General features: G+C 45.6%; 1 protein-coding gene across 1 annotated transcript in view; it reads right to left on the bottom strand.

Annotated features, from left to right (window-relative positions):
* Window positions 1-27,403, bottom strand: part of LOC141165383 (mucin-17-like) — a 49,591-nt gene that overhangs the window by 6,138 nt on the left and 16,050 nt on the right. Inside the window, exons 4-11 of the mRNA XM_073650976.1 lie at window positions 25,655-25,776; window positions 25,513-25,571; window positions 22,340-22,485; window positions 21,464-21,523; window positions 19,132-19,291; window positions 16,877-17,038; window positions 2,297-2,391; window positions 1,699-1,769 (exon numbers count right to left, since the gene is read on the bottom strand). Coding sequence (XP_073507077.1) covers window positions 1,699-1,769; window positions 2,297-2,391; window positions 16,877-17,038; window positions 19,132-19,291; window positions 21,464-21,523; window positions 22,340-22,485; window positions 25,513-25,571; window positions 25,655-25,776 — 875 coding nt within the window. The remainder of the gene's footprint in view (window positions 1-1,698; window positions 1,770-2,296; window positions 2,392-16,876; window positions 17,039-19,131; window positions 19,292-21,463; window positions 21,524-22,339; window positions 22,486-25,512; window positions 25,572-25,654; window positions 25,777-27,403) is intronic.

The raw sequence follows: 27,403 nt of genomic DNA, 5'->3' as shown, positions 1-27,403 counted from the left end.
CTGCCTATTGGGGACCTTTGCTGCCTATTGAGGACCTATGCTTCCTATTGGGGACATTTACTTGCCTATTGGGGACATTTACCTGCCTATTGAGGACCTATGCTGCCTATTGGGGACATTTACCTGCCTATTGGAGACATTTACCTGCCTATTAGGGACCTATGCTGCCTATTGGGGATATTTACATGCCTATTGGGGACCTATGCTGCCTATTGGGGACATTTAGCTGCCTATTGGGGACATTTACCTGCCTATTGGGTACATTTACCTGCCTATTGGGGACCTATGCTGCCTATTGGGGACATTTAGCTGCCTATTGAAATACCGGTTGATTTAACTTTACTTGTTCTTCATTTTAAATATTGTATTTGTTCCTGTATTGTTTTTTTTACTTCAAAATAAGATATGTGCAGTGTGCATAGGAATTTGTTCATAGTTTTTTTTTAAAACTATATTCCGGCCCTCCAATGGTCTGAGGGACAGTGAACTGGCCCCCTGTTTAAAAAGTTTGAGGACCCCTGCCCTAGACTAATGGGGAATAAATTGTAAGATTTCCTAATTTAAGACTACTAGGTAAAGGGACATTATCTTAGCCCACCAGGGAGTAAAATATAACCCATTTTCTCCTATAAGGGATATTGCACTAGACTACCAAATAAGAGGAAATTACACAACTAGACAACAATGTAAGTGTTAGAATCTATTTTGTTTTACTATCGGCCATCTTTTTGTGGTTTGCTGGCTTCTAGTCTTTTCCTCTGGTGCTGGGTTTCTTGGTCACGTGATCTCTGCACTCTTCATTGCTCAGCACCTGGCTCTCATTCCCCGCTGGACATCAGTGTTGTAACGCTCGTGCTCTGGCTAAGTAGCCTTGTTTAGTTCTTCTTGCTTTGGACTATTGTTATCCTGGGACTTCTTGTTCCATCAGTTTTGTTTCCTTTAATTTTCCTTTCTGCAACTAACTTTTCTGTTAGGAGGTCTCCTGCTTTTGCTCCCAGTCCTTAGATCTTTTAGGGACCCCTTTCCCAGTTCTACAGGTCTTCGTTTGAGTTCAGTGCAGGAGTTTCGGTGGGACTATTCATAAGGAATAGGGCACCCACCCCAGTGTAGGGTTAAGCTGAGTCTCAGTGCAGGGACAGCTTTTCCCTCCTATTCCTTAGTTCTAAGTTGCAGAACATAACAGTAAGTCTACATTTCCCTAAACTTCCAGGGAATATATCCCTCCTATAAAACCACAAAGTATGGTTACATTATCTTAAACCACAAGGGAATATAATAAAACCCTCCTATTTTATCCTCAATTATCAGAAAATAAAATATTATCCCCCTGGATTAACAATAAAGAAGACATTATTCTAGACCACCAGGGATTCAGTTATACCCATCCCACTAACTTAGGGCGCCATCACTGGTGACCTTATCTCTTTCACTACCCTAATCCACCACCCCTAGTAACACAAAGGTCACGTTCACAAGTGCTGGATTTGAATGTTTCTCTTAAGATGTTTTCCTTGTTGGTGCCAAAAATCTGCCCAGTGGAAGCCCTGTTCACAAGTATAGCATGTGGATTGCGGTTGGATTTGCCCTTAATTTCAACATGAAGAAGTGTTTGTGTGAGTTTACGTTAGCCCTCTACAACTTTAGACCACCAGGGAAGTATTAATTAATCTAGAATATTATTCTCTCCCATTACTATACCTCAATCGTTGAATCTACTTTGTCCAATGCAGGTTTGAAAGTCTCAGCGGCAGATTTGATGTTCTGTGAATCTGTACCAGAAGAGTAATAAAACATGAGTTTTATAACTGTCCTATCTCATATTGCTGCCATCATTATCTTATCATCAATATTAGGTAGAGCTATTTCCTTCTTCAGATACTGTAAAATCTGAGATGTGTCTAATGGAATTAGTGAGACATTGACACTTTACTTGACCAAAGAATCATAAAACTAAAGGTCTCCTAAGTCCACGTTCTGGTTCGATACGTTTTTTAAATCTTCAACTCAGGGTCATTATTTGGTTATAAAAGATTTTCCTAACCAAACAATCTCCAGCTGGTGGTTTAGGTGAAAGAAAGACATTTTTTACTCAACTTATAGGAAACAGCCTGCACTCAGAGCGGTCTACCCGTAAATCTCAGTCCAAGCGTATTAGGGACCTTTAAGTAGGGACAATATCAATGCATAGACCCCCTTTAAACATTGGAAATATTCACTGACAACTAGGTAGCAAATACATATTTTATTTATTGGATTCAGTCTCTTCTTTAGAGACACCGGTGAATAAAACACATACCTCCATCTTGTTGGTCACCACAGAAGTTCATGGTGGCACTCTCGTTCTGCCATAAATCATTAGAGTCAATGGACCAGTTGTCTTTGGTTGCATTTCTACAGGAGAAGAAAACATTGAGCAGAGATGTGAAGTCAACTCTACTAATATTTATCTGAACTTACAAGGTCTTCCTATGGGGCGTCATGTGGGTTAATAGAGAGCATATTTGAGCTCATGGGAAATGCTCAGAAAGTACCAGTGAAAAATTCCAAAGTGATGAGGCATTTTTACAGGCTCTAATGCCCCCATGAATCCAACATTAGGATCTTTGGTGATCTCTATGAGGACAAGAAATTATTACATCTTATTTTTAGGTAATCAGAATGGGGTCTCATCGGCTGTGTCTTGGATGAGGTCCTATTTTAAAACCATCCCATCGGCTTGGAATTTTTTTTTAGTTTGAAAACTTCATCTATTCCTTTATTTGATTGAGTTAAGACCTCCGTGGTCTTAAATTTATTAGCCAGACTCTTTTGTCTGTGACTGTGATTAAAAACCTTTCAAAGTCAGTTTACCGAGGATTCAGACTTCATCATTTCACTTCCTAATACCCATTGTTCGGCTCGCAGCCTACATTAGTAAGTAATTTATATAATTGCTAAGTAAGTCAAAAGATTTAATTGATGAATTCAATGTTTTTGACGTAACTCTTACCAAATTTGACCAATTTGGTCCTGAAATATCTCCAGTAAATATGAAGCCATGAAGAGCTCCTTATCAGCCAAAGAGTCAATGTATCTTTTGGGCGCTAAGGAGATCTTCATGGTTTTATATTTACTGAAGATATTTCGGGACCCAATTTGTCCAATTTAGTAAGAGATACTTTAATAACATTGACTTCATCAATTAAATTGAGGTTCCCAAATTTTCATAGAAATAGCACAGTCTATCATTAAGGCAAGACGTGTTGGAACCATTAAATAGATCTGGCATTATGCATTTAGGTGGATATTTGTATAAATGGGACATTTGGTATTTCCCACCAACATTGCCTTCAGCCTGTGTGCATGAAACACCATAGTATCCCCCAACCAGACAATATGGATGACAGGAAAAGCAGCTGCCGAGGGTCAGTTGTCTATGCTTCCGAGAAAAAAATATTAATCCTACAGATATCAATGAAGAAAGCAGCAGTCAGGTGACAGCTGTTCATTCTCTATTTTCAAAAGGATCAGCCAGGGTTGTACATAGAAGTAAGGGTGTCCAAAGCAAAGATAAAAATATGCTCCCTTTGTGGTATTTGATGTTCCTTCTATCGTTCAATGATCCTGTGGTGCCCCTGAGGGTTCATTCGCCACAGGAATGCTGCACTTCTTTAATGGAGTGTGGTGTTCCTCCTCTGAGGTAAGCATGGTGTGATGGTAGTGTTCCAGCCTTTTGCATCCAACACCACATTTCCACCAGAGGGAGCTAGTATGCACTAGGTGCGGCTCCCCTGGTTACAGGGAGACTGGGGAACACAAAGTGGTAGGAACCAGTTAGTGGGTGTGGGTGGAGGAGCAGTTAGTTTGTTACACTTCTAATTTCATATTTAATAGTATGCCATCTTTGATCTTGGTTGTTGTTCTTGGGCTGTCAAGCGGTCTAAACTACTGTGTGTAAAGTGACTTCCCTCCGGGAGCGCACATCCTGTGTGGGCCTGCACCGGTATGGGACACAGCCCTCGTACCCCGATCTATGGACGAAAGGTAGGTTGCAGACAAGGAATGTCTCAACCCGGCCAAGGACCAGGATCAAGAAGGCCCGGGAGCTTTAGAGTGTGGCTCCCTAGCAAATGGGTCCCGGGGAGGATGCAGACGGAGCGGAGTATGCCACCTGTCCTCGCCTACCTGATCTATTCAGAGGGATTCCGGCTGCAAGAGGGTACCGGCCCCCGACACCCGACCTCGCACTCTATGTCCAGGACGGGAAAGCCTGGTTAGGCCCTGAGGATCCCGCCGGGCCTCGGATGGAGAGAAATTGCCACCCGAGCCCTACACCTGAGAGGAGCTCAGAGGGAGACCCGGCCTATCCACACACGCACAGACTGGAAAGGGTAAAGTCTGTAGTGCAGGAACTCTCTGGTGTAGGGATGCTACCTCACACTGGACTTCCTCGGAGGTAGTCGGACCCCCGTCCCTGGTGGCCGCAGGACTCCGCGAGGAGCAGGGAGAAGCCTTGCGCTGCTTATGAGAACTGTGAGTAAAGCCTTGGAAATTCATCCCTAAGGCCTCCGGACTGTTCATTACGCGCCATACCACGCGACGCGGTGCCCGCACTCCCCGCGCTACTACTACTACCCCCTTCATCCTGCCTTGCCTCAACCTGGAAAGCCCTAACATCATTTTTAATGTGATGGCCCTGAGCACGGAGCGGGTTCAGGCCACGACTGCATCCCCGTTCTCAACGTCGGACCCGGCTCCGAGTACCCCATCTTCCCAGGGCAGGGCTTGCGAGCGTCACATCACTGGCGTAGTCGGCAGGATTGCGTGCCCGCAGCAACGGAGAAAAGTGCCCATTGCTATCGGGTACTGTGCGCCTTACACCTTGGACTGTTGTTTTGCACTTAAAATGGCGCCCGCCCAAGCAGAACAGGCGCCATAATGCTGTGAAAAGACTGTCTTTGTACACCTCCCATCGTGGGCTGGGCTCCCGCTTGGCGCCAAATATGTGGACTGCCCCTTCCATCAGAGACTGTCCGCGGGGTAATGCCCATCAAACAGGATGGGCTGAACGTAAGCGGGCCTGTCAACATGCCGCCCAGGAACCGCCCCGAAAGAGGAGGAAGAAGAAGGAAAGCAACAAGGTGCGGCAATGTCAGTCGGAGCTTGGCAGTCAACGGAGGCAGTCATGGATGCCTCTGGGGAGCGAGACCACGTGACCACTGAACCCGGTCCAGGCCCTTCACCCGGCAGAGAGTGAAGTGGCGGCGTATTAACACCGGGAGATATTGAGTTTCTCCACTCGGAAGCTCCGGGACTTGCAAGGAGGCAGAAGGAGGCCCAGGAGGCGGCGACAGCTGCGTGGAAAGCGGAGATGCTGCAGCGGATCCGAGACCGCCGTTGAGGAGAGGAGGTTCCAGAAGCAGTTGGCCCGGAGGTCGAAGTCGAGGGTGACCTAGCGGCAGGTGAAAGTGCAACCCCTGCCCCGGCTGCGGAGCCATCAGAGACGATCCTGGACCTCATGGAGGAGTATATAGTCACCTACGCAGTCACCTGGGAGCAAGCACTAGCTCCTGAACTGCAACCGGCAGCTGTTGGTGGGGACTTACGCTGTCACGAGAACTCAGTAACGGAGGTGCCTGGAGCTGCGGAGGAGGCTACCGGCTCCAACCTGGACTGGTCCGCATCGGTAGAGGACTTGCAGCAACCCATCCTAACCCCGCTACCTGCACCGGCGGTAACCTGGCCCGAGGCCGAGGAGTGGGCCTGGGAAAACCAGGGGGGCGACCTTATGGGCTTCCCGCGGGAGACCAGATCTGAAGCTCGCAAAAGGAGCCAATGGTGCAGCGACCAGATCTTCCAACTGGCATGGGAGCAACGTCAGCGGGAGCAACGCTGCGAGCACCTCGAGGTGAGGACCAAGGCTACAAAGACTCGGGCGCGACTGGAGGAGGCCACCCGTCCTAGTCCCCGGTATAAAGGCCAGGTTGTGCGTTTTCACCATGAGGCAGGGTGGGGGTTTATCCGGTGTCCCATGTTCAGGACGATGTGTTCGTCAGCCGGCGGGACGTCGAGCCGCGCCTTAAGAAGGGAAACCCCGGCCGGAACCTCTTCCCGGGCGATACTGTGACTTTCACTCGCCACCAGGGGGAGCATGGGTGGTACGCCCTGGACGTCCGCAAAGTGTCTGGGAGTGACGCCACCACGCCCTCAACCTCAGGTGACTGGCTAGCCTCTGTCGGGAGGAATGAGCCCTTCCCTCCACGTGAGCCCCAAGTCTAAAGCAGCCCCCCGGCTGCTGTTGCTGTTGTTTTATGTTTGAACATTTGCTGCTATTTTCTGTGTTCCTTCATTTATAGAGACTTTGGCACCTGCGGACTATGGCAGGCGGCGGACTGCATTGTAAATAGTTATGCATCTATTTAGGTGCTCCCTTTTGGTTTTATACAAAACCGTGTCTTCTTTCTACCTCAGACCTCAGAAGCAAAACCTGTCTGGAGTGGCTTGTGTGGGGGTCCAGCTCCAGATCTTCATGCCCTGCAGCCACCCCAGGGCCCACGTAGAGGGTTTAGGGCAGGTCCCTCTTGCTACTGAACTGACCGTCGTCACTTTTAAGCAGTCCACTGTCTTGATCAAAAAGTCTCTTGTCTTAATTTATAATTTTGCACTTTTATACCTTTGTACTTTTATAATTTTATACTTTGCACTTTTGTACTTTTATAACTGTTATGCAACGTTACAAGAGATGTGCCTCCCATAAAGGGATGATAGTTTTACTTGTTATATGGAAAGAAATTTTCCTGGGAGCTATTCCTTTGCAGCCCGCGTACGTGCTGTGTTTTACCAGGGGGGAATGTGGTGCCCCTGAGGGTTCGGCCGCCACAGGAATGCTGCACTTCTTTAATGGAGTGTGGTGTTCCTCCTCTGAGGTAAGCCTGGTGTGATGGTAGTGTTCCAGCCTTTTGCATCCAACACCACATTTACACCAGAGGGAGCTAGTATGCACTAGGTGCGGCTCCCCTGGTTACAGGGAGACTGGGGAACACAAAGTGGTAGGAACCAGTTAGTGGGTGTGGGTGGAGGAACAGTTAGTTTGTTACACTTCTAATTTCATATTTAATAGTATGCCATCTTTGATCTTGGTTGTTGTTCTTGGGCTGTCAAGCGGTCTAAACTACTGTGTGTAAAGTGACTTCCCTCCGGGAGCGCAGAAAGCCGGGAAAGCCCGGTTAGGCCCTGAGGATTCCGCCGGGCTTCGGATGGAGAGGAATTGCCACCCGAGCCCTACACCTGAGAGGAGCGCAGAGGGAGACCCGGCCTATCTACACACGCACAGACTGGAAAGGGTAAAGTCTGTAGTGTAGGAACACTCTGGTGTAGGGATGCTACCTCACACTGGACTTCCTCGGAGGTAGTCGGACCCCCGTCCCTTGTGGCCGCAGGACTCCGCGAGGAGCAGGGAGAAGCCTTGCGCTGCTTATGAGAACTGTGAGTAAAGCCTTGGAAATTCATCCCTAAGGCCTCCGGACTGTTCATTACGCGCCATACCACGCGACGCGGTGCCCACACTCCCCGCGCCACTACTACTACCCACTTCATCCTGCCTTGCCTGCCCTGAGGCCGCTCTCCGCCTGTGGGGAGCAGCAAGAACTTTAGCCGCCATGACATCGGGCCTCAGCGGACTGTAGCGGCGCTGGTGGCACATCACCAGACACCACAGGTGGCGTAGTCGACAATTACCACTCAACCCGGAAAGCCCTAACATCATTTTTAATGTGACGGCCCTGGGCACGGAACGGGTCCAGGCCACGACTGCATCCCCGTTCTCAACGTCGGACCCGGCTCCGAGTACCCCATCTTCCCAGGGCAGGGCTTGCGAGCGTCACAAACCCTTATCACAGAAGCCATGACCTGGGATCATAGTCAAATAATTGAGAATTATGAGACATGAAAACACCAAGAGGAATCGATGAACCATATCCTACAGCCAGTATAACAAAAATCCAACTCTGGTCCTAATCTTCCTACACAGACCACATAGTTTATTGGATAAAGGCTCTAGTTCATAAATTGTAGACATAGAGTTCACATAGGCACGTCATACCGATAGGCACCACAAGGGTAAGTGTGGCGCCGCTATGGGTTCAGTCGCCACAGAGGTACTGCATCTCACCCAGAGGTGTGGTATCCCATTCTCAGATAAGGATGGAGTACTGCCCGGGACCCACACATTTGCATCCATTACACTCCACTTCAGAGGGAAGAGTGAGATTGCTCCTAAGGGAGAGCACAGTCCCTGGTCCCTAGCTGGAGGGTGGAACCATGTAGTGGGTGTGGGTGGAGGAAGAAGTTTAGGGGAGCACTTCAGTAGGAGTATAAGAAAGCAGGGAACCATCTAGAAGGAGTTCTGTCAGAGCCAGTCCTGCTCAGGAGAGCAGTGAAGGAGGTCCAGGCTCCTGGCTCCAGTGCATGGAGCAGGTGTTGAGAGGAGAGAGAGAGGAGTGGGGCCTAGTCTGAGAGGCCCAGGAGAGAGAGTGAGAGAGGAAGGGAGCAGGGAAGGCTCCAAGAGGAACAGAAGGGATCCTAGGGGTTCGGGAGGTGCGCATGCCAACCGTGCGCCCAAATCTGCAGGAACGTGGAGGGATCAGGCTGCAGAGGGGACCGGCCCCTAAACTAGTGGAGAACTACAACTAGCTCAGCTAGAAACCGGAGGCTGCTGTACTTGCAAGGTGCAGCTGCCAACCACCACAATTACATCGCCGAAAAGGTGGCCACAGAGGGTCCAGGGGACTGCAGGTCGCCCGTCAAGATCCGAGGCTACTGGCTTGAGAGACAGATTGTGAGGCACAGGGCAGAAGGGTGAGAGCCAGCGCAGGAAGATGACCGAGGAAGGCACACAGAATGGGTTCCCGTTTAAGTACTCCTGAGTTACTTGAGAGATTGCTGAACCCCTTCCTTGGTGAACGCATGATGACGTGGGAGGTTACTCTGGTACTGGTAACATGGAGTTCAACAACTGTGGGTAAACCTTGAAGACTACACCCTACTGTGTCCTGGAATTATTATCTGCGCCATCTCCTGGACTACACTGCACAACAACATCTACCTCATTAGTCACCATCTACACTGCCCTAGAGCTAAGCTCTGCCTGTGGAGAGCTGAACCAACTCTGCTGCGTCACCATCAGCTCCAGAGGATCTGTACCACAGTGGTGGCCCCATATAGCCACATACCACAGGTGGCGTCACGAACATTAACTATAAAAACTTTATTCCCCTTTTCTATAATTCCCTTTTTATTGACCGCCCTGGGTCACAGACTGGGTCGCTGCCACTGTGAGATCCCCCAGCCCCGACCGGCCCGGCTACCGAGTACCCCACGGCCCAGGGGGCACGTCATACTTGGCGTCACGAACAGGATATGAACCGACCCGTTGTAACCGGGTACTGTGCTCCTAGAGACTGTGTTGTATACTGAATGTGGCGCCCGCCCCAGAAGAACGGGTGCCATTATGTGCGTTATCAAGGATGACAAGAAACCTCCCATCATGGGACGGGTTCCAGAATGACACCAAAAGCGGGTCACCCCATGCACCTGTGGCCATATACCTAGACGTGTCCATCAGTCTGAGGAAACCACCCCAGGTGTGTCCGACAGAAAGCAGCCATGGAATCGCCCCAGAAAGGGGAGAGGAGAAGAGAGACCTTGGAGACAGGGTGGAGTCTCCAGCAGAGCAGACAGACTGCACCAGGCAGGCACGATGGAGGGAGACCAACCCGTGACTCCGGCTCATGGCCTGCAGCTGCACCCCTCAACTTGGAAGGGGTATTATCTCAATTGCCCCTGGAGGATACGAGTTTCCTCTGCGATGAGGTACAGGAGCTGGGCCGGCGAATGGAGGAGGCCCAGCAGGCTGCCGTTACCATCTGGAGAGCAGTACTCTTGGAGAAGTTGCTGATCCGGCAGAAGTCAGCGCTGTATGCCACCAGCAGCACCCCAGCCCCGGCAGAGCCTCTCCTGGACCAGGAGGTACCAAGCGGAGCTGGAGTAGCGGCAGCAGAAAGTAATTACTGTGCCCCTGCCCTGGGCGCTGGCAGCGCTGACCTGTTCTTTGGCCCGTTAATGGAGCCCCTTCCCCCGGGCGCTTACCACGCCAACTGGCTCCTGGGCCCTTTTCTGGAACCTCCTTCCCCGGGTGCCTACCACGCCAACTTGCTCCTGTTCTCTGCACAAGAACCCCCTGCCCCGGGTGCCTGCAGTGACAACCTGCTCCTGGGCCCCCTGAAGGAATCTCCTTTCCCTGCACCCTCATAGCTGTACGGGCACTCAACGTGGGACTGGTCAGCCAAGTACGAGGACCAGCAGAGAGCCCCTCTAGTACCCATGCCCGCGCACCCAATTGCCCGCCAGGGAGGAGAAGCATACCGGTGTGACAACCCAGAAGGTAACCTCATGGGGTTCCCAAGGGAGACGGAGACCGAGGCCCTCAGGAGGGAGGAACAATGTGAGCGGGAGCTACAGAAGCTAACAGCAGAGTGGCGGGAGTGGCAAGAAAGGTGGGAGAGGATAGAGACCCGCAACATGGAAGCCAAAACCTGGGCCTGCAAGACCAAGACGGCCACACCCAGTCCCCGTGCAGAAGGGACTGTCGTGAAGTTCGACCTGGAAGCCGGGAGGGGCTTCATCAGAGAACCACAGGCCGCAAAGGATCTCATTGTCAATAGGAGGGACGTGGAGTCCCACCTCCAGCAAGGACAACCCGACAGAGATCTGTACCCTGGTGACCGTGTCACCTATACCCGGCATAAGGGAGAGCGCGGGTGGTATGCCCTCCATGTGCACAGGGTAGTGGAGGAGGAAGAGGACATGCCCCTGCAGTCCGAGGCTGACGACCTGGCTGGGCCAGCCTATGCAGGACAGGTGTTTCCCAGGAGGGAGCACCACTATTGAACTCCCTGGTTGAAAGCTGAACTGTAAATAAGTTACCTGGAAAGGTATTGAACCAGTTAGTGTGTTTGAAGAATTTATGTGTACGTATTGTGTGTTTACCTAGTTACCCGGTAATGGTATAAGAACTATCAGGCGGAGGACTGTGAGCAGCCAAAAACTTTTAAACTATATATCGTTAGCACTTCTTAAAGTGCTTGTTATTGGTTTTATATAGATCACAGAATAAAAACCCGTTTGGCGTGGCCGAAGACGTGGTCCAACAACTGGAACACCTATGCCCTGCAGCCACGCCCAGGGCCTATGTTGACGGTTTTGGGACGGGTCCCTCATGTTGCTCAAATTGCACCTTCAACAGTGAGATGGACACCCGGTTAGAGATCTCACTGTAGTTTACTGAAAAATATTTGTTATGGAAAAATGTTTTATTGATGTGAAGAGAATTTTATTGGAAGAAAGTTTTATAATGTTTGTAAGCTGATAAAGTAACATGTAACATTCAAGAAAATGTGCCTCCCGTAAAGGAAAGAAAAGTTGTGTATTAATCTTCTATGTAACATAGTAACATAGTTTTTAAGGTTGAAGGAATACTAAGTCCATCTAGTTCAACCCATAGCCTAACATGTTGATCCAGAGGAAGGCAAAAAAAAAACATGTGGCAAACACTAAGCTCCACATTGGGGAAAAAAATTCCTTCTCGACTCCATACGACAATCAAACTAGTTCCCTGGATCAACGCCCTATCAAGGAATCTAGTATTTATAACCTGTAATATTATACTTTTCAAGAAAGGCATCCATGCCCTTCTTAAATTTTAACAGTGAATCACTCATTACAACATCATGCGGCAGAGAGTTCCATAGTCTCACTGCTCTTACAGTAAAGAATCCCCGTCTGTGATTATGATTAAACCTTCTTTCCTCCAGACGTGGAAGATGCCCCCTTGTCCCCGTCTCAGGCCTCAGAGTAAAAAGATCAGTAGAAAGGTCTTTGTACTGTCCCCTCATATACTTGTTCATAGTAATAAGATCACCCCTAAGCCTTCGTTTTTCCACAGTAAATAACCCCAAGTGTAATAACCTGTCTTGGTATTGCAGACCCCCCAGTCCTCTAATAACCTTGGTCCCTCTTCTCTGCACCCGCTCTAGTTCAGCTATGTCTTTCTTATACACCGGAGACCAGAACGGTACACAGTATTCTAAGTGGTCGCACTAGTGACTTGTATAGAGGTAAAATTACGTTCTCCTCATGAGTATCTATGCCTCTTTTAATGCATCCCATTATTTTATTTGCCTTTGTAGCAGCAGCCTGACACTGGCCACTAAACGTGAGCTTGTCGTCCACCAATACACCCAGGTCTTTTTCAGTTACAGTTTTGCCCAGTGTTTTACAATTAAGCATATAATTATACATTGTATTTCCTCTGCCCAAGTGCATTACCTTACATTTATCCCCATTAAAGCTCATTTGCCATTTATCAGCCCAAGCTTCTAGTTTACATAGATCCTCCTGTAATATAAAATTGTCCTCCTCTGTATTGATTACCCTGCAGAGTTTAGTGTCATCTGCAAATATTGAAATAATACTCTGTATGCCCCCTACAAGGTCATTAATAAATATGTTAAAAAGAAGGGGGCCTAATACTGACCCCTGTGGTACCCCACTGTTAACTGAGACCAGTCTGAGTGTTTTCCATTAATAACCACCCTTTGTTTCCTATCACTGAGCCAATTCTTAACCCACATACATATATTTTCCCCTATCCCCATTGTTGTCATTTTATGTATCAACCTTTTGTGTGGAACCGTATCAAAAGCTTTTGAAAAGTCCATATACACAACATCCACTGCATTTCCTTGGTCCAGTCCAGAACTTGCCTCCTCATAAAAGCTGATCAGATTAGTTTGACAGGAACGGTCCCTCGTAAACCCATGTTGATATTGGGTCATGAGGTTATTCTTCTTCAGATACTCTATTATAGCTTCTCTTAGGAAACCCTCCAGGATTTTACCCACAGTAGAGGTTAAGCTTACCGGCCTATAATTTCCAAGTTCAGTTTTTGTCCCCTTTTTGAATATGGGCACCACATTTGCTATACGCCAGTCCTGTGGTACCGACCCTGTTATTATGGAATCTTTAAAGATTAAAAATAATGGTCTATCTATGACGTTACTTAATTCCTGCAGTACTCGCGGGTGTATCCCATCCGGGCCCGGGGATTTGTCAACTTTAGTGATTTTTAGACGCCACCGTACTTCCTGCTGGGTTAAGCAAGTGACATTTAATGGAGAATTTTTGTTATCACTAATCATGTTTTCTGTCATGCGATTTTCTTGTGTAAATACGGTTGAAAAAAAATCATTTAGCATATTGGCTTTTTCCTCATCCTCATCCACCATTTCACCCAGACTATTTTTAAGGGGGCCAACACTATCATTTTTTAGTTTTTTACTATTTATGTAGTTAAAGAATATTTTGGAGTTATTTTTACTTTCTCTGGCAATGTGTCTCTCTGTCTCAATCTTTGCTGCCTTAATTTGTTTTTTACATAATTTATTTAATTTTCTATATTTATTTAATGCCTCATCGCTACCTACTTGCTTTAGTTCTGTAAATGCTTTCTTTTTGTCACTTATTGCGCCCCTTACAGCTCTATTTAGCCATAGTGTTTCCTCCTATGTCTAGCATGTTTATTCCCAAAGGGTATATATTGTGCACAGGTCCTATTCAGGATGTTAATAAATGTCTCCCATTTGCTTTGTGTAGCTTTATGTTTCATGATATCGTCCCAGTTTATTGCACTAAGATCATCTCTTAACCGTTGGAAATTTGCCTTCCTGAAGTTGAGTGTCCTTGTAACCCCTTTACTACACATCTTATTAAAGGTTACATGAAAACATATTATTTTGTGATCACTATTACCCAAGTGACCCCCAACTCGTATATTTGATATGCGGTCTGGCCTATTGGTTAATATTAGGTGTAGCAGTGCCCCCCTTCTTGTTGGGTCCTGAACCAGTTGTGAAAGGTAATTGTCTCTCATAGTTGTCAAAAACCTATTACCTTTGCTTGAACTACATGTTTCTGTCCCCCAATGTATTTCAGGGTAGTTGAAGTCTCCCATAATAATGACTTCTCCTTGAGTCGCTGCTTCATCTATTTGCTTTACGAGGATATTCTCCGCTACTTCCATTATTTTTGGAGACTTATAACAAACCCCTATCAGTAATTTATTATTTTTTCCCCCTCCCCTTATCTCCAACTACAGGGACTCTACATTTTCATTAGATTCACATATATCCTCCCGCAAGACAGGTTTTAAGGATGATTTTACATTTAAACACCCCCCCTCGCTTGTTTGTACGGTCATTTCTGAACAGACTATAGCCCTGTAAATTAACTGCCCAGTCATGGCTCTCGTCCAGCCACGTCTCAGATATCCCTACCATGTCATAATTATTTTCCAACAAAATTAATTCTAATTCCTCCATTTTGTTGGTGAGGCTTCTGGCATTAGTGTACATGCATTTTATGTATCTCTCTGTACCTCTATTCCTTCTTACTTTATTGACTGTTCTAACCCCACCCCCAATTTCATTATTTGTGCCCAGGTCACTATCTGCATTATCTTCCCCAAATATAAAATGAATACCCTCCCCCCCAATCCCTAGTTTAAACACTCCTCCAACCTTCTAGCCATTTTCTCCCCCAGCACAGCTGCACCCTCCCTATTAAGGTGCAGCCAGTCCCTAGCATAGAGTCTGTAGCCAACTGAGAAGTTGGCCCAGTTCTCCAGGAACCCAAATCCCTCCTTCCTACACCAGTTCTTGAGCCACTTATTTATCTCCCTAATCTCCCGTTGCCTCTCTGGCGTGGCACGTAGTACCGGTAGTATTTCAGAGAATACCACCTTGGAGGTCCTTGCTTTCAGCTTGCAGCCTAATTCCCTGAAATCATCTTTAAGGACCTTCCACCTACCTCTAACTTTGTCATTTGTGCCAATGTGCACCATGACCGCTGGGTCCTCACCAGCCCCTCCCAGTAATCTGTCAACCCCATCAGCGATGTGCCGGACTCGAGCGCCAGGTAGGCAGCACACTGTTCGACGATCCCTGTCTTTGTGACAGATTGCCCTATCTGTTCCCCTAATAATTGAGTCCCCCACTACCAGCACCTGCCTGGCCTGCCCTACTCTCCTATTTCCCTCTTTACTGGAGCTGACACTCCTCCGGCTTTCAGGGGACATGCCTTGCTGCAGTAGTGCTACCCCTGTACCATCACTCCCCTCATCTGCCAACTTTGCAAACTTATTGGGGTGTGCCAGATCAGGACTAGCCTCCCTGGCACTCTTCCCTCTACCACCCCTTCTAACTGTCACCCAACTAGCGACTTCACTGTCCTGCAGCTCCCGACTACCACCCTCCCCCACATCTACCCCAGTGAGCTGCTGCTAGGTGAGCAGCAGACTCCTTTCCATGTTGTCAATGGATCTCAGTGTTGCCAGCTGCTCATTTAGATCCAGTATCTGGGCTTCCAAACGCACAATGTGCACACATCTCGCGCAGCAGTAAGCAACCCCGACCGACTGTTCAAGGAATACATACATGTGGCAAGATGTACACTGGATAGCATTGTCAATAATGGAGCTCATTTCCTAACGGGGATTCCACTAGACAGAAATGTTAGGTAAAAAGAATTGTAAAGAATTAATAAAATACAATCAGCAATTCAGTCCAAATTCCTCCCTTCCAAACTCCCTGAATCCAAAGTCACTGAAAAACAAGTCACACACTTACTTTCGTTCGCACTTACACTCCGGACACACGCAGCTCGTTCACACTCGCAAACTAAGAGATTTAAAGAGTTTTTTTTTTTTTTCCCTTTTCCAGCAATGCACCCTTCAGCTCAATGCACTTCCAAAGGACTGGATGCCCAACCAGCTGCCCCTTATAAACCCAGTGCTTGGAGCAGGAGTTGAGAGGAGCGAGAGAGAGGAGAGGGGCCTAGTCTGAGAGGCCCAGGAGAAAGATTGAGAGAGGAAGGGAGCAGGGAAGACTCCAAGAAGAACAGAAGGGATCCTAGAGGTACGGGAAGTGTGGATGCCACCCGTGCGCCCGAATCTGCAGGAACGTGGCGGGATCAGGCCGCAGAGGGGACCGGCCCCTAAACTAGTGGAGAACTACAACTAGCTCAGCTGGAAACCGGAGGCTGCTGTACTTGCAAGGTGCAGCTGCCAACCACCACAATTACATCGCCGAAAAGGTGGCCACAGAGGGTCCAGGGGACTGCAGGTCGCACGTCAAGATCCGAGGATACCGGCTTGGGACCCTGATTGTGGGGACACTGATTGTGAGGCGCAGGGCAGAAGGGTGAGAGCCAGCGCAGGAAGATGACCGAGGAAGGCACACAGAATGGGTTCCCGTTTAAGTACTCCTGAGTTACTTGAGAGATTGCTGAACCCCTTCCTTGGTGAACGCATGACGACGTGGGAGGTTACTCTGGTACTGGCAACATGGAGTTCAACAACTGTGGGTAAACCTTGAAGACTGCACCCAACTGTGTCCTGGAATTATTATCTGCGCCATCTCCTGCATTACACTGCACAGCAACATCTACCTCATTAGTCACCATCTAAACTGCCCTGGAGCTAAGCTCTGCCCATGGAGAGCTGAACCAACTCTGCTGCATCACCCTCAGCTCCAGAGGATCTGTACTGCAGCGGCGGCCCCATATAGCCGCATACCACAGGTGGCGTCATGAACATTAGCTATAAAAACTTTATTCCCCTTTTCTATAATTCCCTTTTTATTGACCGCCCTGGGTCACGGACCGGGTCACTGCCACTGTGACATCCCCCAGCCCCGACCGGCCCGGCTACTGAGTACCACACGGCCCAGGGGGCGCGTCATAAGCCCACATATACCTTCCATAGTAAGAACTGTAAAGCCCTCACCTTTTCTTGTTTCTCATTTGTTTGAGCTGGAAGAATCCCAAAATGAGAAGACCTATAATCAAGATGCCAATTGCTGCTCCAATTCCCCCATAGAGAGCGGACTTAGACATCTTGCCTCCGCAGTTCGCAAATGTGTAGATGTAATGATTCGTGTCCACACAACTGAAATAAAAAGGGAACGACATTATGTGAGGGGTAAAAATAAAATCATGGCAGCCACAAGATTCATTAAAAATGTCTCTAGGTAAGAGCTAGGGACTTTTTATTAGTTGATCATCCAGATCTTGGTATCTATTGGAAGCCCAAATGGTCTTCTGCCACCTACTGTATAAAAAACAATATTATCAGTGTCCAATAAATCTGAGTTTCTAGATTATTTGATCTTAGCTTTCCTCTCCTTGAGGACGGCGTTAATTTATTTTTTATTATTTTTTTTGAACGGACGGGTATCTTCTGGGGGATGTGTTGTATTTATTTCTTTATAGAAGTCAACTAATACTAGATGCAGATACTTCTTCTCCTCTGTAAAGGATTTATTAGGAGATCTTCCTAAAAGGGAATCAAACGAACAGTAGTAAGCGCCACAACAAGTATGTAAATTACACTTTCTAAGACTATGTGCACGTGTGGTGTTTTTTGCTGTGTTTTTTTATGCCAACTAAATGCTGCTTTTCGCAGTACCTGCAAAAACTATGAGATTTCAATAATCTCCTGCAGACTTTTTTTTCCTGACTGAATTGGATAACTGCTGCATTTTTAAAAACTGCAGCATGTCAATTCTTTCAGTGTTTTTCCTCATTTTTCACTCATAAAAAGCAATGAGTAAGTACAAAAATAGCAGCAACAAACGCTGGTATCAGTTTTTGCAGCATTTTTGGTTAAAACAATGCAGGTACAGCAAAATGTGAAACTCATTTATTTTTGTGATTTTCCCAAGTTTAAACCATAATGTCTTGGTGTCCTCACATGAGCATGGATGTTAGTATTAGTACAGTTTAATTAAATTAGTGATATGTGCTAAAATAAATAATGCCTGAAGAACTCGATGCCCTACCATTGTGTAAAAATAAACAATGCCCTACCATTGTGTGAAAGTAAACAATGGCTTACCAGTTCAATGTCCTGCCAATGTGTCAAAGTAAACAATGCCTGACCAGATCAACTTCCCCTGTTGTTTTTAAATTTGCAATTGTGTATTTTTTTCATGAACTCATGTAACCTTAATTCATGGCTGCACTTCGTGCACGAATCCAGCTTTTTTTTGTTCAGAATAAACTATTTTTTCACCCATAAAAAAACTTTTTCTCCTAAATAATTTGATCAAATTGCCCCCTTTTCTAAAAAATGTTTCATGGTTTCACATACATCTTGCATTGGTGGCCTAACACCTTGTATTATTCATGCTTGCAAGGTGGAAGTAAAGCTGATCTTTGGGATCCTGAAAAACGCAGCAACGAAATGCAGCAAAAATGCATCAAGAAAAGCCGAAAATGAGGCAGCAAAACCTGCGTTTTTGCTGCAGAAAAAAACAGCAAAAAAAGCAACCTGTGAACCTAGCTTTAAGGTAAACCAAAGAGATAGCAGGTAAGAAAACTGCAGCTGCATCTCCCTCCTCTCCCTTCCTTCTTGTTTACTATTTACTGTTTTACACTATGAAGGTTTTTTTAGTAACTGAGGAGGTTTCAGAAGACTTATACATAGAAAGAGGAACTTCAGGCTGGTGGACACTGAGGACGATGCAACTTTTTACATCCTGATTTGTACCAAACATGTTAAAAGTAACCTAAACTTGATGTGCTGCACTGATTATGGACCATATGCTAAAATATGGTCCTGCCAACCAGGGACTGTATGCCAAATATACCACTAACCATCCATGAAGCAGATGCTAAAATACCAGTATATAAAATTATCTGGCTCCACATACCAATGTATCAAAAACAACCAAGGAGCATAATCTCACCACTAGAGTCCAGCATGCACAACCTGTCCACGTCGCGTCTTATACAATCACCTAATGTACTAATTCATGTGTTCTTTATTATAACAATATGTACAATTACAAAAAAACATGGCTAATTTCTTCCAAAAACACAGCCACACCTGACCAGAGGTTGTGTCCAGTGCTGATGCTCAGCTCCATTTACTTCAGCAGGGCTGTGATGCAGTACCATACACAACCCATTGATAAGTGTGGGGCTGTTTAAGGATGAAGAAAAAATATATTTTTTTTTTATACAACAACATAAACCCACCTGCAGCTTGCCCCAGTGTTTGGGGAGATTGTGCAGATGCCATCGTTACAGTCATGATGATTTGAGGACTCCTTCTCACAGATGGATAAACAGATTTCCTCTGACTTGTGTGGACTAAAATAATCTTTAAAGTTTTCAGGAGCTATGCTTCTACAGATCTCTGCCAAATAAAGGAGAAGAACAGTGGTATCATCATCATTATCAATATCCTCATTATCACCATCACCATCAATGTCGTCATCATCTTCATTACCATCATCATGATTATCTACTATCGTCAATACCATAATTATCATAACCATCTATATAAGCATCACTATCATCATCACCAGCACTATTATCAGACTTTTTAACCATCATCAACATCATTATTGCCTTCAATATCATCAAAAGCATCACCATCATAACTTTTATCATCATTATACCCATCAGCGTCTCTATCTTCATCATTATCGTTAACATAAGAACATCAGTATCATCATCACTATTACAATGACAATCATCTTCACCTACTCCATCATTTTCATAAAAATCACCATCATCATCATAACTATCTTCAGTCATCACCATCATAAACATCAACATCACTATCATCATCACAACATGTTAATTATTATACGCATCATCATCATCATCACTGTTCCCATCACCATCATCATTGTTCCCATCACCATCATCACTGCCCCCATAACCATCATCACTGCTCTCATCACCATCATCACTGTTGCCATCACCATCATCACTGCTCCCATCACCATCATCATTGCTCTCATCACCATCATCACTGCTCTCATCACCATCATCACTGCTCCCATCACCATCATCACTGCTCTCATCACCATCATCACTGCTCTCATCACCATCCTCACTGCTGCCATCCCTATCATCACTGCTGCCATCCCTATCATCACTACTGCCATCACCATCATCACTGCTGCCATCACCATCATCACTGCTCTCATCACCACCCATGCAAACAGCCTCTTTAAAGAGGAAGAAAGTAGGGTCTATAGTTTAATTTGGGGGATTGTTTGTAATTTGGGTTTGCCAGCTTTGCTAAAATTTTCCCCAAATGTTTGATTTGCGGCAGATAAATACACAGAGAATTTAAACACTGGAAATTCTCTAGCTGCCCGGAAAATATGTGTATAACAATCTGAGGTCTCCCAAGACGGTATTGAACCTTTTTGAGCTCTTAATTAATGTCCAAGTGACCTCAACCTGTCTGGCTAGGGAAAATTGGATGGTAACTGATGGTAACCATCAGTTGTATTTGGGTAGCTTTTAAAAAGGTAACTATGCATTAAAAAAAAATACAGCACATATATATTTTTTAAGGTGGACAGTTGTGTTTATATTCCTGGAATGTGGAAATTTTTCATTGTTTTTTTTTTTAATATATATTATTTATTTATACAAATACATGTACAGTACATCTTGCCTGTCTCACAAGCCAGGAAGCACACTTTCAGTGACACACAAGCCTTGGTTTCAGGATTTTGGTGTGGTAGCAAAATTAGGGCTGAGGAGTAATAAAATGCTCTCCCCTTGTTTGCACTATGTGAAGAATAATAAAAAATGTTATTAATGTGCTATTTCTGCAGTATATCTGATATCAATAAATTCACAGTCACACTGATTGTACAGACCCAGCGCCTCCGTAGCTCCTATCCCTAAACAGTACAAGCATAATATGGCGTTCCTTGGAAAGAATCCATCATTTATGCTACCTGTGATAGACCCCTAGATTGGCTGTACTTCACCAGGTGATAGTTGCAGGACATTATGGAAAAGTCTGAGCGGCCATGCATTAGTCCGCTTTCTGAGAAACTCCTTCTTACTTGCTAAAGTGCTCCAGATAAAATAACACAATAACCTCTCAGACCGCTGCCGTTCCAGCAATTTTGGCGCTGTGCCTCCCAGCAGTCGTGTGACATTATTATGCCAGGCACCTGTTGCAGGCAATAGTCATCCACAGATCGGCTGCAGCTTTAACACTTCAGAACTGTGCAGCCTCTGATTGGCTGCAATGGTCGTGTTATATAAAGTCACAAGACCGCCATGAGAAACATCACTGATGTCGCTGGATCGGCCATGGTCTTGGAGGTGAATATGTGTTGTGATTTTAACATTATTTGAGGGTATTTAGTATCTAGGAAGGTCTCATTCAGTAGTGGAAAAATCGTCTAATAAAACCATCATCACCATCGTTACCATCAAAGTCAACATCAGAATCTTAAATATCAGCATCATCATTTGCACTACAGTCTTCACCACTAACACCACCACCACCACCATCACCATCATCATCACGTGAATGGTTGTCACTGACCCTCCCTGCTTGGCTCTCGACTTGTTACTTTTGAAGAAGTTCCATTAACACACAGGGGAGCTGGAAAGAAAATAAGTTGCAAAATAAGTAACACATGAGAAAGTGAGGATCCAATGCTGCTCTCGTCTAATTGCATTGTTCCATTTTTGTCTATGGATGGGTTGCAAGATCTTACAACATTTGTTCAAATCTACATCTGTCTGAAGTGCAAGATCATTTTTGGTCTAACTCCTGTCTAAGTGATCTTGAGAGAACATCTAACATGTATATGGTCATATTATGATCCCCCCCACCCCGAGGAAGGAACAAAATAGTGTATGCGAAACGCGCGTTGGGGTTTTTCCTATCCCTTGGTGACGCTCTTCCTACTACTATATGTAAGGGTGCAATATTTAAATTAATTATGTAGCAATGCACAATCACTTTGGTTACAACTGTTTAACAAATTGATCTATTATGGCAATTACCTTTTGGATAGCTTTCTAGATACCTTAGACTTGTGCTATCTTTATACCCTAACCTATCATCCCTGTTCGTGTAGGGTAGGACATATATTCCATACTTGCACTATTGCTAGTGACTTGATCATGTGTCCATAGGGTTCATGGTGTTTTGTCATCCTGACCTTTGTTTTGTTATTAGTGCATTATTTTATGATATTTCTCTTTAATAAAATATATTGATATTTTTTTATATACCCATATAGGAAAATCTGACAATAACTGACTAGGACCGCGCACTGGTCACCTGAGCCCACAATGAGAGGATGTACTATAGATCAATGAAATATAAGATATAATGAATATTTCCCTACTGACCCAAGAAGAAACTTTGGGACTCCAGTAGTCACTCTAACCTTGCTTTGTAGATACTTACGCATTCCAGAGCAGTTGTTGTTTGTCAGTTTTTCCAATTGAGCCTTCACATTGTTTAATAGTTGTGTATAATTGTCAATGAGGTCATCATGAGACTTATATTCCACCTCTAGAATAATGCTATGATTCACAATGACGCTACCATTCCTGTTTGAAACACAACAACAGTTTTTAACTTTAGATCCACTGATCTAACTAACTCATGAAGAACCCCATCTAGTAACTCAACACTGCCATAATAGTATGTTTGAATAAGGTTTTCTAAACCAGACATTTCCTTTAAGGGCTTGGCATTCTGGTTACAAGTATGCTAAGCAGCACTGCTTAATGTCAGGCGGCAGCCGCCCAAGCAAACAAGATTTTAGAGTAATAAAAAAAATACCTGTGATCCCAATGTAGTCTTAGCCCCTTTAAACCTTCCTTGACAGGACATAGAATGTACCACTATGTCGGGTGTGGATGTATGGAGAAGGCTCAAGATCTGAGCCTGTTCCATACAGGCGTGAGCTCCCTGTGTAATATAGTCAGCGCCAGTCTTCAACTGATCATAATCCCCGGCACCTATCATAGCTACGCCCTGTTTAACTCCATTTCACTCATATTAACATGCAGCCATTTTGTGAATGGCAATGTGACGTTGCGTATCACACGGCTATGCCATGGCTGGTTGTCGTGGTCATGAGACCTGTTCTAATTATAAAGGGTGGAAGAAGAAGCGGACGGCAATGGATATTCAGTGTATACAGTGTGCAAAAAAATTAGGCATGTGTGGAAAAAGTGTTGCAAAGTAAGGAAGCTGAAAAAAATAGAAGTGTTAATAGTTTGTTATTTTCAATTAACAAAATGCAAAGTGAATGAATAAAATAGAAATGAAAATCACTTCAGTTTCTGGAGGCCCATCTGTCACGGGTGTGTCGCCATGAAGATCGTCACGATTGCACAGCCTGACTTCTCGCAGCTGAGTTTTTGGTGCTTTGTGTTTTTCGGCACTGAGGGAGTTAACTCTCTCTCTCTCTGTGCTAGACGAGGTCCAGCCTCGCCAGCTGCAATCAATGCTGCTGTAGTGGGACTCCTTCAAATTCCTGTCGGTCTGTTGGGGAAGTGTCGGTGAAAGCATTTCATGCAGACTAACAGAGCGGATCGTGCTATTTGGAGTTTAAGAGCTCAGTGTATTTGGAGCGTTTTTTCCCTTCCTCGCTTTATCATTTATCTCCTTTCCCGTTGGTGTTCCCTCTGTTGTAGTTGTATAGTTTTTGTATGCAAGGTGGTTATGGTTTTCACCCCCAGTTTTGTACTTTCAGTAGGGGGGGCTCTTCGGGGGTTCCTGAGGAGGAACGATTTTCCTCATCACTCGCTTCAGTATGGAGAGGGGTGCTGAAGAATCTGAATACTATGGGGAACCGATACAAACGTATGGCTGATAGGAGGAGAGTGTCTGGTCCGGACCTAAGTGTGAACGATCGGGTATGGTTGTCTACCAGGAATATAAAACTTAAGGTTCCCTCCTGGAAACTGGGTCCCAGGTTCATCGGGCCGTACAGGATCAGTTCTATAATTAATCCGGTGGCATTCCGTCTTGACCTCCCCCCTACGTTTAAAATTCACAACGTGTTCCACAGATCATTGCTTAAGAGGTATGTGGCGCCGGTGGTACCGTCACCTTTACCTCCCCCTCCAGTGGTGGTCAATGGTAACTTGGAGTTCCAGGTATCGAGGGTCATCGATTCACGCTTTAATCGCCGGTCCCTTCAGTACCTGGTTCATTGGAAGGGGTATGGTCCTGAGGAGAGGATGTGGGTTCCTGCGTCGGATATTAACGCAGACCGATTAGCTCGGGCCTTCCACACGACTCACCCGGATAAACCTGGACCTGAGGGTCCGGAGGCCCCTCGTAGAAGGGGGGGTACTGTCACGGGTGTGTCGCCGCGAAGATCGTCACGATTACACAGCCTGACTTTTCGCAGCTGAGTTTTTGGTGCTTTGTGTTTTTCGGCAGTGAGGGAGTTAACTCTCTCTCTCTCTGTGCTAGACTAGGTCCAGCCTCGCCCAGCTGCAATCAATGCTGCTGTAGTGGGACTCCTTCAAATGCCTGCCGGTCTGTTGGGGAAGTGTCGGTGAAAGCATTTCATGCAGACTAACAGAGCGGATCGTGGTATTTGGAGTTTAAGAGCTAAGTGTATTTGGAGCGTTTTTTCCCTTCCTCGCTTTATCATTTATCTCCTTTCCCGTTGGTGTTCCCTCTGTTGTAGTTGTGTAGTTTTTGTATGCAAGGTGGTTTTGGTTTTACCCTTGTACTGTCTCGTTCGTCTAAGTACTGAGTGTTGGCATATTATTACCTGTCCCCTTTTGTTGTGATCAGGGGTCCTTCTCAGGACTAGATTACTTAGGTGCAGGGATCCTCAGGAGGTAGGGGTTACGCTGGCGGCCTGGACCTCTGTACCTTTAACAGTACCTCCAGGTAGAGGGATTAGTCAGGGCCCCAGCTTAGGGTCAGCTTAGGCCCCCTACCTCCAGTACACAGAGACAGCGTGACACCATCTCCTCCATCATCAGTATCTGGTGACCATCTGTCACCTTCAACACTTGCACACAGTTTTTGAAGGAACTCGGCAGGAGGTTCTTCCAAAAATCTTTGAAAACTAATCACAGATCTGTGGATTTTAGCTTTTGCAGATCCTTCTGTCTCTTCATGTGATCCCAGACAGATTGGGTGATGTGAGATCATAGCTCTGTGGGGCTGGATCATCTCTTCCATGACTCCTTTCTCATCTCAAAAATTATCCCACAAAGCCCTGATCTCACATCATCCAATCTGTCTGGGATCATGTGAAGAGCCAGAAGGATCTGCACAGAAGATCTGGGGTCAGTCCTTCAAGATGTTTGGAACAACCTTCCTGCCTTCAAAAACTGAGTGCAAATGTACATAGAAAAAAGGATGAAGGCGAAAGGCGGTCACCAGATAACTGGTGGGTATTAGATTTCTCTTTTTGTCATTCACTTTGCATTTTGTTAATTGATAGTTTATTTTTTATTATCATTTTTATTTCTGAAAAAATCCTTACTTCGCAGTCTTTTTTCCACACCTGCCTAAAACTTTTCTACAGTACCGTACATCCTTCCTCACCAAGAGAATTAGTGGCCACTTATTGCATAGTCTTGTACAGAAACAATTACCTAAAAGCCAATATCTTCATATCTTTGTATCCTGGGACTTCACTGTATACTGAAATCATCTACAATAATGGAAAAAAATATTAATAACATCAACCACTATAATTTACTTCTTTGGTAAAAAAGAGAAAAAAATGGAACTTACAGCATTTTTCAACATTCTTTCAAGCTCTTTGTATTCCTCACTTAATTTATTTGTCAAATTTACAGTAAAGTTTCTGTCCACAATTTTAATCTCCACGTCCACTGTGACATTAACATTTGGTCCTGAATAAATGCATTGAAAAAAAAAAATGAATTAAGCAATTTTTGTAAAAGTTTACAGGCAAAGACATTGACAGACCATGGAACTTAACCTCTTAGTGATCAGAACTGAATGGACCTTTACAACCGTCCAATTTGTTTTTCATCTTTTCAGCAAGCCATATTTTTTTTTTCATTAACGTGGCTGTTTGTGGTTTTGTTTTAAAAATGTTATTATTTTTTAGTGACATTTTGGAATTTTGGAATTTATGTAAATTACTAAACAATTTATATATATTTTTTTGAAACCCTAACATAGAAAAAAACAATTTTTGGTTTAGTTTTTTCTTTGTACATCATTTTTACTGTTCCCATTTCACAACAAATAACCTGTTGAAAGAATTTTCCAAGTTATTACTGTCATGTGGCTGCCTAATATGTACATTTTTTTTATTTTCTTTTTTGTTATATGTAGTTATTAAATCATATATTTTCATATTTTTGTAGTGGGGGCTTTTTATTTTTTATTATTTTCTTTACTTTTTTTTGCAGATATTTTATACATATGTGGCACCCCAGGTCTGGTCGCCACAGTGGCAGCAATGTCATGTCTGAGAGCAGATGGGAGGTTCCCTGGTTGGGGACAATTAGCATGCAGCACCTCCTGCCTCAGTCCAGGGAGGGGAGAAACCTGCCCTTTATAAACTGGATCTGGGGCGGGGTTAGAGAGAAGTGCCAGACAAAGTTCCAGTGAAGTTGCAGATAGGGACAGGTCAGCAGCTGCCTGAGGAGTCCCTGTAGGCAGAGGAGGAACACGAGGCCAAGAGGGGAGCTAGCAGAGCTCATCCTGGCTAGAGACTTACAAAGCCGGACACTGGAGTCCGAGGCTGTGAGGGTTATAAGCCCAGAAGCAGAAAACCACCACGCAGGGGACTTCAAGTCCTCTGGCCCAAGGAAGCCCGGAGGCTCAGCCACACGAGAGGGACCACTACTGCCCTGGAGGGGTGAGAAGCACGGAAGGCCTGAGTCGCCAGTCATACAGGTGAGAACAACACGGTACACTCAGAGACGTGGGCTACCACTACACTACAGCGGTATAGCCAAGAAAGAGTGAAGTCAGCACGGTAGGCCTACAAACTCCCCCTGACCAGCGGGATTTCCCAGTTGCTCTCAGACTGACCAGGCCTCCATTGTTAACCTGTATTCCGGACGGGTCCCTTAATACCACCAACAGAAAAGACCCTGAATTGCATGACAGACTCCGTGTGTTTACTGCTGCTCCCACGCACCATCACCACCAACATCCCTATTTACTGCCCTGAGGCTATACTCCTCCCTTGGGGAGTTATACTACCCACTGCTGCACCCACAACACCAGCCTCAGCGGTCTGCCCTGCAGTGGTGGTTCACTCTGACCGCAATCCAAGGGTGGCATAGTTGGACATTTAATCACAAAACCCTATAAATAGACCGCCATTTGGGTTGACCACCCTGAGCCATGGGAGGGGTTCCCGCCACGCAAGGACTACAACCCCCAGCATCCACAAAAGGTCCGGTTCCAGGTATCCACACACACACACGGCCCAGGGGGCGCGTCACATACATTATGTAGAGAATCAGGAGGTAATGTCCTGGATGGCAAATATGTGGC

Source organism: Phyllobates terribilis, unplaced genomic scaffold (assembly GCF_046119375.1).
Source record: "Phyllobates terribilis strain yellow unplaced genomic scaffold, ASM4611937v1 Scaffold_11__3_contigs__length_659146591, whole genome shotgun sequence".
Taxonomy (NCBI): domain Eukaryota; kingdom Metazoa; phylum Chordata; class Amphibia; order Anura; family Dendrobatidae; genus Phyllobates; species Phyllobates terribilis.
Note: the sequence above shows the minus strand (reverse complement) of the source record. Positions and strands in the feature narration are given on the sequence as shown.